Source organism: Bombina bombina, chromosome 3 (assembly GCF_027579735.1).
Source record: "Bombina bombina isolate aBomBom1 chromosome 3, aBomBom1.pri, whole genome shotgun sequence".
Classification (NCBI taxonomy): Eukaryota; Metazoa; Chordata; class Amphibia; order Anura; family Bombinatoridae; genus Bombina; species Bombina bombina.
The window spans coordinates 1035075163-1035088337 of NC_069501.1; the positions used below are offsets into that span (position 1 = coordinate 1035075163).

Sequence of the window (13175 nt, forward strand, 5' to 3'; positions counted from 1 at the left end):
ACCCCTGAGAGAAAATCTCTAAAGCCCAGGGGTCTAGGACATCTCTTGCCCAAGCCTGAGCAAAGAGAGAGAGTCTGCCCCCTACCAGATCCGGTCCCGGATCGGAGGCTATCCTTTCATGCTGATTTGGTAGCAGCAGCAGGCTTCTTGGCCCGTTTCCCCTTGTTCCAGCCTTGCAATGGTTTCCATGCTGGTTTGGGCTGGGAAGGGTTACCCTCTTGTCTAGAGGCTGTAGAGCTAGGAGCCGGTCCGTTCCTGAATTGCGAAAGGAACGAAAATTAGACTTATTTTTTGCTTTGAAAGGTCTATCCTGTGGAAGGGCATGGCCCTTTCCCCCAGTGATGTCTGAAATAATCTCTTTCAGTTTTGGCCCGAATAGGGTCTTAACCTTGAAAGGAATAGTAAGCAATTTTGTTTTGGACGACACATCCGCCGACCAAGATTTTAGCCAAAGCACCCTGCGCGCCACTATTGCAAACCTGAATTTTTCGCCGCTAATTTAGCTAATGAAAAGCGGCATCTAAATAAAGGAATTAGCCAACTTCAGTGCGTGAATTCTGTCCATGACTTCATCCTATGGAGTCTCCTTCTGGAGCGAATTTTCTAGTTCATCGAACCAAAAAGACGCCGCCGTGGTGACAGGAATAATGCACGAAATTGGTTGAAGACGGAAATCTTGCTGAACAAAAATTTTATTAAGCAATCCTAATTTTTTATCCATAGGATCTTTGAAAGCGCAACTGTCCTCTATTGGAAAAGTTGTGCGCTTAGCTAACGTTGAAACTGCCCCCTCTACCTTAGGGACCGTCTGCCATGCGTCCCTTCTGGGGTCAACAATGGGGAACATTTTCTTAAATATAGGAGGGGGAACAAAAGGAACACCTGGCTTCTCCCACTCCTTAGTCACTATATCCGCCATCTTAGGTATCGCAAACGCATCAGTGTGTACTGGGACCTCTAGGAAATTGTCAATTTTACACAATTTTTCTGGGATCACCAAAGGATCACAATCATCAAGTGCAGCTAGGACCTCCTTAAGTAGGGCGCGGAGGTGTTCTAACTTAAATTTAAATGTTATGGTATCAGGCTCTGCCTGCTGAGAAACTTTTCCTGTCAGAAATTTCTCCCTCAGACAGGCCCTCCCTCACCGCCAATTCAGCTTGATGTGAGGGCACTAGAGATAAATTATCCTCTGCGTCTGCTTGCTCATTGTCTGTGTTTAAAACTGAGCAATCACGCTTCCTAGGAAAGGCTGGCAGTTTGGATAAAAAAATGCTAATTGTTGCATAGTAATCGCAATTGGTGCACTAGATGTACTGGGCATCGCCTGCGCGGGCATAGCTGGTGTTGACACAGGAGGAGAGGAAAGCAAGCTATCTTCACTACCTTCAGAATCATCTTGGGCTATATTTTTAAGTGTGATTGTACTGTCCTTAAGCTAGTTCAACGCTATGGCACACTGCACACATAAATTTAATGGGGGAACCACCTTGGCCTTTGGACATACAGAACATAGTCTATCTGAAGATTCAGACATGTTTGACAGGCTTAAACAGAACTACAATGCAACAAAAATTATTTTTGAAAAAAACGTTACTGTCTCTTTAAATAATAAGCACACATTATTACTGAAACATCAAAAAACCATGAAATACACATCCGATGTTAATGAAATTTTCACTACAGAGCCTTAATGCTTTGAAAAGATTGCACACAAATTTTCAGACCAATTAACCCCTTAATGCCCAAACCAGAGCTAAAAACAGTTATTAACCGGTTAACACACTACAGTACTAGCCCCAGCTTCCCATGGAGCCTTTACCTTTGTTAGGGATTATTTCTGATGCCCCACATGAAGCTGCATTGACTGCATAGGCAAAATCAACTGCGCAATTGAGGCCTGAAAATGAGGCCTCCTCCCTCTTCATTCCAGAGTGGAGGGGCCTTTCTGACTAGATTTAGGTGTCCAAATAAGTGCCAGGCCGAAATTAAACCCCAAAAGTGTTTTAGTCTGCAAAACACCTTATTTATAGTGAAAAACATGCTAAAAAGCAATCGATTTTAAAGCCCACAATAGTGTCAACCAGCATAGAGCCCTAAATATAAGCCATCATTTTATACTTAGAGTCTAAGAAAAAATGGCTTACCTATCCCAGAGGGAATTTCTGACAGTCTTCTAGCATTACATGGTCTTGTTAGAAAAATGACTGAAGCAGTTAAGCCTGCAAACTGTTCCCCCCAACTGATGTTCTCTGGTTTCAACTGCGTGGAAACAGCAATGGATTTTAGTTACTGGTGCTAAAATCATACTCCTCTCAACAGAAATCTTCTTCACTTTCTGCTGCAGAGTAAATAGTACAAACCGGCACTATTTTAAAATAAACTCTTGATAGAAGAAATAAAAAACTACAACTAACACCACATACTCTTTACCACCCCCGTGGAGATGCTACTTGTTCAGAGCGGCAAAGAGAATGACTGGGGGGCGGAGCTAGAGGGGGAGCTATATGGACAGCTCTGCTGTTGTGCTCTCTTTGCCACTTCCTGTAGGGAATGAGAATATCCCACAAGTAAGGATGAAGCCGTGGACCGGACACACCAATGTAGGAGAAAAGTATAGTGTGGCAATTTTTTGATTTTCCTTTATCAAAAACTTTTTCTCTGAATTCCCAAACATTTATTATCATTCTGTTGTATTGTATAAGATATGAGCTTTGGCGATTGAATATTAACTGCTTGTAACATGATTGGTTAGACAATTGTCTATTGGCTTCATTCATATACATCTGTCCTGACCACATTCCCACCTTCATCAGATGGCTTAATTATGATGTCATGCCATGACTCAATTTCTTTTAATGCACTTAGTTCTCCAGTACTAAGATTACGTTTAGTACTGTATATGGGTAACTTAAAATTTTTTGCACACCAGTTTACAAAAAAAAAATTTATGCTTACCTGATAAATTTATTTCTCTTGTGGTGTATCCAGTCCACGGATTCATCCTTTACTTGTGGGATATTCTCCATCCCAACAGGAAGTGGCAAAGAGAGCACACAGCAGAGCTGTCCATATAGCTTCCCCTCTAACTCATTTGACCGAAGGTTGGGAATAAAAAGGAGAAACCATAGGGTGCAGTGGTGACTGTAGTTAAAAAAACTTAATTTATGCTTACCTGATAAATTTATTTCTCTTGTAGTGTATCCAGTCCACGGATCATCCATTACTTGTGGGATATATTCCCTTCCCAACAGGAAGTTGCAAGAGGATCACCCACAGCAGAGCTGCTATATAGCTCCTCCCCTCACATGTCATATCCAGTCATTAGACCGAAACAAAACAAGAAAGGAGAAACCATAGGGTGCAGTGGTGACTGGAGTTTTAATTAAAATTTAGATCTGCCTTGAAAAGACAGGGCGGGCCGTGGACTGGATACACTACAAGAGAAATAAATTTATCAGGTAAGCATAAATTATGTTTTCTCTTAAGTGTATCCAGTCCACGGATCATCCATTACTTGTGGGATACCAATACCAAAGCTAAAGTACACGGATGATGGGAGGGACAAGGCAGGAACTTAAACGGAAGGAACCACTGCCTGTAGAACCTCCCAAAAACAGCCTCCGAAGAAGCAAAAGTGTCAAATTTGTAAAATTTTGAAAAGGTGTGAAGTGAAGACCAAGTCGCAGCCTTGCAAATCTGTTCAACAGAGGCCTCATTCTTAAAGGCCCAGGTGGAAGCCACAGCTCTAGTAGAATGAGCTGTAATTCTTTCAGGGGGCTGCTGTCCAGCAGTCTCATAGGCTAAGCGTATTATGCTACAAAGCCAAAAGGAGCGAGAGGTTGCCGAAGCTTTTTGACCTCTCCTCTGTCCAGAGTAAACGACAAACAGGGAAGAAGTTTGACGAAAATCTTTAGTTGCCTGTAAATAGAACTTCAGGGCACGGACTACGTCCAGATTATGCAAAAGACGTTCCTTCTTTGAAGGATTAGGGCACAATGATGGGACAACAATCTCTTGATTGATATTCCTGTTAGAAACTACCTTAGGTAAAAACCCAGGTTTAGTACGCAGAACTACCTTGTCTGAATGGAAAATCGGATAAGGAGAATCACAATGTAAGGCAGATAACCCAGAGACTCTTCGAGCCGAGGAAATAGCCATCAAAAACAGAACTTTCCAAGATAAAAGCTTAATATCAATGGAATGAAGGGGTTCAAACGGAACACCTTGAAGAACTTTAAGAACCAAGTTTAAGCTCCACGGAGGAGCAACAGTTTTAAACAAAGGCTTAATCCTGGCCAAAGCCTGACAAAAAGCCTGGACGTCTGGAACTTCTGCCAGACGCTTGTGCAAAAGAATAGACAGAGCAGAAATCTGTCCCTTTAACGAACTAGCAGATAAGCCCTTTTCCAAACCCTCTTGTAGAAAGGACAATATCCTAGGAATCCTAACCTTACTCCATGAGTAACTCTTGGATTCGCACCAATATAAGTATTTACGCCATATCTTATGGTAGATTTTTCTGGTAACAGGCTTCCGTGCCTGTATTAAGGTATCAATAACTGACTCTGAGAAGCCACGCTTTGATAGGATCAAGCGTTCAATCTCCATGCAGTCAGCTTCAGAGAAATTAGATTTGGATGGTTGAAAGGACCTTGTATTAGAAGGTCCTGCCTCAGGGGCAGAGACCATGGTGGACAGGACGACATGTCCATTAGGTCTGCATACCAGGTCCTGCGTGGCAACGCAGGCGCTATCAGAATCACCAATGCTCTCTCCTGTTTGATCTTGGCATTCAGTCAAGGCAGCAGCGGAAACGGTGGAAACACACAAGCCATGTTGAAAACCCAAGGGGCTGCTAGGGCATCTATCAGCGCCGCCCCCGGGTCTCTGGACCTGGATCCATAAAGAGGAATCTTGGCGTTCTGGCGAGACGCCATGAGATCCAGTTCTGGTTTGCCCCAACGATGAATCAGTTGAGCGAACACCTCCGGATGAAGTTCCCACTCCCCCGGATGAAAAGTCTGGCGACTTAGAAAGTCCGCCTCCCAGTTCTCCACGCCTGGGATGTGGATCGCTGACAGGTGGCAAGAGTGAGACTCTGCCCAGCGAATTATCTTTGAGACTTCTAACATCGCTAGGGAACTCCTGGTTCCCCCTTGATGGTTGATGTAAGCCACAGTCGTGATGTTGTCCGACTGAAATCTGATGAACCTCAGTGTTGCTAACTGAGGCCAAGCTAGAAGAGCATTAAATATTGCTCTTAACTCCAGAATATTTATTGGGAGGAGTTTCTGCTCCTGAGTCCACGATCCCTGAGCCTTCAGGGAGTTCCAGACTGCGCCCCAACCTAGAAGGCTGGCATCTGTTGTTACAATCGTCCAATCTGGCCTGTGAAAGGTCATGCCCTTGGACAGATGGACCCGAGAAAGCCACCAGAGAAGAGAATCTCTGGTCTCTCGATCCAGATTTAGTAGAGGGGACAAATCTGAGTAATCCCCATTCCACTGACTTAGCATGCATAATTGCAGCGGTCTGAGATGCAGGCGTGCAAATGGCACTATGTCCATTGCCGCTACCATTAAGCCGATTACTTCCATGCACTGAGCCACTGACGGGCGTGGAATGGAATGAAGGACACGGCAAGCATTTAGACGTTTTGATAACCTGGACTCCGTCAGGTAAATTTTCATCTCTACAGAATCTATAAGAGTCCCTAGGAAGGAGACTCTTGTGAGTGGTGATAGAGAACTCTTTTCCACGTTCACATTCCACCCATGCGACCTCAGAAATGCCAGAACTATCTCTGTATGAGACTTGGCAATTTGAAAGCTTGACGCCTGTATCAGGATGTCTAGATACGGGGCCACCGGTATGCCTCGCGGTCTTAGAACCGCCAGAAGTGAGCCCAGAACCTTTGTAAAGATTCTCGGGGCCGTAGCTAACCCGAAGGGAAGAGCCACAAACTGGTAATGCCTGTCTAGAAAAGCAAACCTTAGGAACCGATGATGATCTTTGTGAATCGGTATGTGAAGGTAGGCATCCTTTAAGTCCACTGTGGTCATGTACTGACCCTCCTGGATCATGGGTAGGATGGTTCGAATAGTTTCCATTTTGAATGATGGAACTCTTAATAAATTTGTTTAAGATCTTTAGGTCCAAGATTGGTCTGAAGGTTCCCTCTTTCTTGGGAACCACAGATTTGAGTAAAATCCCTGGTTTTCTGATAACCTTGATAGATGGAATCTCCCTCGAGGAGGAGAAGCCTTGAAGTCCAGAAGATATCCCTGAGATATGATTTCCAACGCCAGGGATCCTGGACATCTCTTGCCCACGCCTGGGCGAAGAGAGAAAGTATGCCCCCCACTAGATCCGTTTCCGGATAGGGGGCCGTTCCTTCATGCTGTCTTAGGGGCAGTAGTAGGTTTTCTGGCCTGCTTGCCCTTGTTCCAGGACTGGTTAGTTTTCCAGGCCTGTCTGTAACTAGCAAAATTCCTTCCTGTTTTGGAGCGGAGGAAGTTGATGCTGCTCCTGCCTTGAAATTTCGAAAGGCACGAAAATTAGACTGTTTGGCCTTTGATTTGGCCCTGTCCTGAGGAAGGGTATGACCCTTACCTCCAGTAATGTTAGCAATAATTTCTTTCAAGCCAGGCCCGAATAAGGTCTGCCCCTTGAAAGGAATATTAAGCAATTTAGATTTAGAAGTCACGTCAGCTGACCAGGATTTAAGCCATAGCGCTCTCCGCGCCTGGATGGCGAATCCGGAGTTCTTAGCCGTTAGTTTAGTTAAATGTACAATGGCATCAGAAACAAATGCATTGGCTAGCTTAAGTGCTTTAAGCTTGTCCATAATTTCATCCAATGGAGCTGTGTGAATGGCCTCTTCCAGAGACTCAAACCAGAATGCCGCAGCAGCAGTGACAGGCGCAATGCATGCAAGGGGCTGCAAGATAAAACCTTGTTGAACAAACATTTTCTTAAGGTAACCTAATTTTTTATCCATTGGATCCGAAAAAGCACAACTATCCTCCACCGGGATAGTGGTACGCTTAGCTAAAGTAGAAACTGCTCCCTCCACCTTAGGGACCGTCTGCCATAAGTCCCGAGTAGTGGCGTCTATTGGAAACATTTTCCTAAATATAGGAGGTGGGGAAATGGGCACACCGGGTCTATCCCACTCTTGCTAATAATTTCTGTAAGCCTTTTAGGTATAGGAAAAACGTCAGTACACACCGGCACCGCATAGTATCTATCCAGCCTACACAATTTCTCTGGAATTGCAACTGTGTTACAGTCATTTAGAGCAGCTAAAACCTCTCCTAGCAATACACGGAGGTTCTCAAGCTTAAATTTAAAATTAGAGATCTCTGAATCCGGTTTCCCTGGATCAGATCCGTCACCCACAGAATGAAGCTCTCCGTCCTCATGTTCTGCAAACTGTGACGCAGTATCGGACATGACTCTCACAGCACCAGCGCGCTCTGTCCTAATCCCAGAGCTATCGCGCTTGCCTCTTAATTCTGGCCACCTAGATAATACTTCTGTCAGAGTATTATTCATGATTGTAGCCATGTCCTGTAAAGTGATTGCTATGGGCGTCTCTGATGTACTTGGCGCCATATTAGCACCCGCCTCCTGAGCGGGAGGCGAAGGTACTGACACGTGAGGAGAGTTAGTCGGCATAACTTCCCCCTCGTTGTCTGGTGATAATTCTTTTACAGATAAAGACTGACCTTTATTATTTAAAGTGAAATCAATACATTTAGTACACATATTTCTATGGGGCTCCACACTGGCCTTCAAACATAATGAACAAACAGATTCACCTGTGTCAGACATGTTTAAACAGACTAGCAAGCTTGGAAAACACTTTAAAATAAGTTTACAAGCAATATAAAAAACGCTACTGCGCCTTTAAGAAGCACAAAACCTGTCTCAAGTTGAAATAACAATGAACCAAATCAGTTATAGCAACCAAATTTTCACAGTAAATGTATTAAGCTAGCAGAGCATTGCACCCACTTGCAAATGGATTATTAACCCCTTAATACCCAAAACGGATAATCAATAGAGAAAAAAACGTTTTTAACACAGTCAAACACACTGTCACAGGTCTGCTGTGACTGATTACCTCCCTCAAAATTACTTTTGAAGTCCCTTGAGCTCTCTAGAGACGTCCTGGATCATGCAGGAAGAAGAAGGAAGACCGAGTCTGAATTTTTACTGCGCAAAAAAGCGCTAAAATAGGCCCCTCCCACTCTTATTACAACAGTGGGAAGCCTCAGTTAACTGTTTCTATGCAGAAAATAAGTCAGCCATGTGGAAAAAATTATGCCCCATTAAGTTTTATCACCAATGTACCTCAAAAAAACGATTAAACATGCCAGCAAACGTTTTAAACATCCTTTTTTTAAAGAGTATGTATCTCTTATTGATATAAGCCTGATACCAGTCGCTTCTACTGCATTTAAGGCTTTACTACATTACTTCAGTATTAGCAGCATTTTCTAAGTCAAATTCCATTCCTTAGAAAATTATTTTACTGCACATACATTAATAAGCCTGATACCAGTCACTTTTACTGCATTTAAGGCTTTACTTACATTACTTCGGTATCAGCAGTATTTTCTTAGTCAATTCCATTCCTTAGAAAAATATTTTACTGCACATACCTTAGTTGCAGGAGACCCCGCACGCCATTCCCTTTCTGAAGTTACCCCACTCCTCAGAATGTGCGAGAACAGCCAGTGGATCTTAGTTACTTCTGCTAAGATCATAGAAAACGCAGGCAGATTCTTCTTCCAAATACTGCCTGAGAAAAAACAGCACACTCCGGTGCCATTTAAAAATAACAAACTTTTGATTGAAGAATTAATTAAGTATAAAACACCACACTCCTCTCACGACCTCCATCTATGTTGAGGGTTGCAAGAGAATGACTGGATAGGACATGTGAGGGGAGGAGCTATATAGCAGCTCTGCTGTGGGTGACCCTCTTGCAACTTCCTGTTGGGAAGGGAATATATCCCACAAGTAATGGATGATCCGTGGACTGGATACACTTAACAAGAGAAATAAAAACCACCTGTCTTAAAATGACAGGGCGGGCGGTGGACTGGATACACCACAAGAGAAAGTAATTTATCAGGTAAGCATAAATTCTGTTTTCTCTTGTAAGGTGTATCGAGTCCACGGATTCATCCTTTACTTGTGGGATACCAATACCAAAGCTTTAGGACACGGATGAAGGGAGGGAACAAGACAGGTACCTTAAACGGAAGGCACCACTGCCTGTAAGACCTTTCTCCCAAAAATAGCCTCCGAAGAAGCAAAAGTATCGAATTTGGCAAATTTGGACAGAAGCCTCATTTTTAAAAGCCCATGTGGAAGCCACTGCTCTGGTAGAATGAGCAGTAATTGTTTCAGGAGGCTGCTGGCCAGCAGTCTCATAGGCCAAACGGATGATGCTTTTCAGCCAAAAGGAAAGAGAGGTAGCGGTCGCCTTCTGACCTCTCCTCTTACCAGAATAGATAACAAACAAAGAAGTTGTTTGTCTGAAATCCTTAGTTGCTTGTAAATAGAACTTTAAAGCTTGTAGAAAATAAAAACTACATTTCTAACACCACATTCACTTTACCCTTCCGATTGCTTAGAGCCGGCAAAGAGAATGACTGGAGGGTGGAGCTAGAGGGGGAGCTATATGGACAGCTCTGCTGTGTGCTCTCTTTGCCACTTCCTGTTGGGAAGGAGAATATCCCACAAGTAAAGGATGAATCCGTGGACTGGATACACCTTACAAGAGAAATCTGTATCTCAGGAGAAACAGAAAGAGAGGGCACATATGTGGATTTAGGTTTTACATTGGATTTCCAGGTATGTGAAGTAAATAATGTATCATCGACTTGACTATTAGTACTATCTCCTACTGTACTATCTTCAGATAATTCCTGTAGGATATCTGCTGTTAATAAGTATTCTGCACTGAGACTATTTGTATTGTAAGCATATAGTTTTTTTAAAGTATTTTTCTCTAGAATAAGTGAATATCTTTAATCACCTCAAACTTATTCAAAGAGTTGACTGGACAGAACGAGAGTCCTCTGGATAGTACAGATTTATGTGTAGTACTTAATATATGATCAGATAAGTTGATGATTCTCATTTGTTCATCCTTATCTTGGTGAAGGGACTCAATTCCCTTCTCCTCGTGGACTGTCTTACTGGACCTGAAAACTTCTGTTTGTTCCCCCTGTTCTGTGTGGTGACCTGATTTGTTGAAGTGACAGGTGGAGTTACGTTGTGCGGTGTGGTGGACAAAAAAGAAGACGAGGAAGAAGATGTGGAAGATTGTACTGAGCTGTAGCTCTTAGGTCTAGCACCTGACACATTTGAGATGCTATTAGTATGTTCATTATCAATATTAGAATCTAAGTGATTATCTGACATGTCTGTTTCGCTGCCTGCACTGCTTTCTGGTTGTTGAATCAAATATCTATTGGTTTTCTGTCAGAGTAGTATTATTGCGCCAATGGTACACTCTCTGATTCTGAAAGTCTTCAATATCTCTTTTGTAACTTTTGTTTTTTAGTGGCTATTATTTCTAGCTCTAATTTGTCTAATTCTTTTTGATATTTGTCATATTGACTTTTATAGTCTATTTTATCATTAAATTGTGACAATTGAGCCTTATATGCTTCAATTTCTGAGTCCAATTTTGTTAATTCAAGTTTATCATGTTTAATATTTGTATCAATTTCAGAGAGCATTCTGATAATGCAGTTTCCCATTCTTTGGTCAAATCATCATTATTAAGGTTGAAGGCTGGGAATACCTTCATCCTGAATCCTCTAGGGATTATGTTTTTTTTCTGCATACTTCTCAAAGAAGTGCCAGTTCCACCATCTTTTCGATTGTTTATGTAGTGTCCGGTGTAATCCTGCATAAAACATTATTTAATTCTTCCTCATTGATTTGTATGTTGTCCCTAGTGGAACTATTGAAAATAGAGTTTAATTCTTGTAATCTCTTTTGGTGGCGGTTAGCCATATCAGTTTGAATATCCATGATTATTATATAAAATCCCCTAGAAAGAGGGCTAAACTCAGAAAAAGAAGTCTGAGTATATTCTCCCAAAGTATAAACTTTAGAACATATAGGGTTGGGGATTATATAGAGTTAGATAGTAACAGATGGTGTGTGTGTGTGTGTGTGTGTGTGTGTATGTGTGTATGTGTGTATGTGTGTATGTGTGTATGTGTATATATATATATATATATATATATATATATATATATATATATATATATATATATATATATTAGCTACAGTGATTAAAAAATAATCTATGTGCTTTTCCACCTTGAAGGTACATTTTTTGTGATATATATACACATGAGCGAGCGGCATCTGTTACTATCTAACTCTATATAATCCCCAACCATATATGTTCCAAAAAATTTTGTTGGAGGCAACATCCGGAAATGACGCAACTCGCATCATGGCAGACGCAACCATGTGCAAGGAAACCTGGCGTCAACTAAGACGCCAGAAATTACGAATTTGCGTCCCTTCGCACCAAGAATGACGCAATAAATATCAACATTTTGAGACCTCGCAAGCCTAATTTTGCCCGCGAAAATGAATGAAAAAGCAGTCAATTTGAAGAAAAGACTATACCCCAGGTAAGAAAAAATAACTTCCTAAATATGTTTCCAAACTTAAAAATTGATAGTCTGCAAAAAAGGAAATATACATAAACCTGACTCATGGCAAATATACTGTAAGTACAATACATAGATTTAAAACTTTATATTAATACATAAAGTGCCAAACCATAGCTAAGAGTGTCTTAAGTAATGAAAACATACTTACCAAAAGACACCCATGCACATATAGCAGATAGCCAAACCAGTACTGAAACAGTTATCAGTAGAGGTAATGGAATAGGAGAGTATATCGTCGATCTGAAATGGGAGGTAGATGAATCTCTACGACCGATAACAGAGAACCTTTGAAAAGATTTCCCGTGAGGAAAACCATAGAATCAATAGGTGAAACTCTCTTCACATCCCTCTGACAAACACTGTACTCTGAGAGGAATCGTGCTTCAAAATGCTGAGAAGCGCATATCACAAAAGAAAATCAAGCACAAACTTACTTCACCACCTCCATAGGGAGGCAAAGTTTGTAAAACTGAATTGTGGGTGTGGTGAGGGAAGTATTTATTAGCATTTTGAGGTTTGGGAAACTTTGCCCCTCCTGGTAGCATTGTATATCCTATACGTCACTAGCTCATGCCAATTACATGAAATAAATACCATTAAATTCCTCAAAGCAAGTTTGCAATGCTTCAGACAGTACTCTTTTTAAATAACCTTTATGTCCATGGGAATACACGGAAATAGTAAAAACCGAAAAACCTTGTCAACACAATGACAGTTTTTAATGTCTACTACATAGGTAACAGATACGCTAAAAAAGATATTAAAGAAGATGATCAAGAACTACACTTACCGGTTTCTATGGAATGGCCGACCTATACTTAATGAAGCAGCATTTGTTTTATAAGATCCTGATGAATTAAAACCATTAACAAATCCGCCATTCGGAAATGGAGCCTTTAAAAAAAAAAAAAAAAAAAACTAAATGTTAGCATTCCAAATATTCAGTACACAGTATACTTGAAAAAAAACATAATTTATGCTTACCAGATAAATTCCTTTCCAGGTAGGGAGAGTCCACGGCTTCATTCCTTACTGTTGGGAAATACAAAACCTGGCCATCAGGAGGCGGCAAAGACACCCCAGCCAAAGGCTTAAATATCTCTCCCACTTGCTCATTACCCCAGGGAACGAGGAAAAGTAGAACATACATTAGGGTATAAATGGTGCCAGAAGAATAAAATAAATAGGGGACCGCCCATAGACAAGAAAAAAAAAAAAAAAACGGGCGGGGGCCGTGGACGCTCCCTATCCGGAAGGAAAGGAATTTATCTGGTAAGCATAAATTAAGTTTTCCTTCCTAAGATAGGGAGAGTCCACAGCTTCATTCCTTACTGTTGGAAAAACTATACCGAAGCTCCAAAGGACACTGACTGATTAACGGGATGGAACAAAAAGGATGAGGCGGACCCTATTCTGAGGTCACCACAGCCTGCAAAACTTTTCTCCCAA

General features: G+C 41.7%; 1 protein-coding gene across 1 annotated transcript in view; it reads right to left on the minus strand.

The window, feature by feature from the left end:
• LARP4 (La ribonucleoprotein 4) overlaps window positions 1-13175 on the minus strand; it is a 447695-nt gene that overhangs the window by 237259 nt on the left and 197261 nt on the right. The window contains exon 12 of the mRNA XM_053705530.1: window positions 12517-12620. Within this exon, the coding sequence (XP_053561505.1) occupies window positions 12517-12620 (104 nt within the window). The remainder of the gene's footprint in view (window positions 1-12516; window positions 12621-13175) is intronic.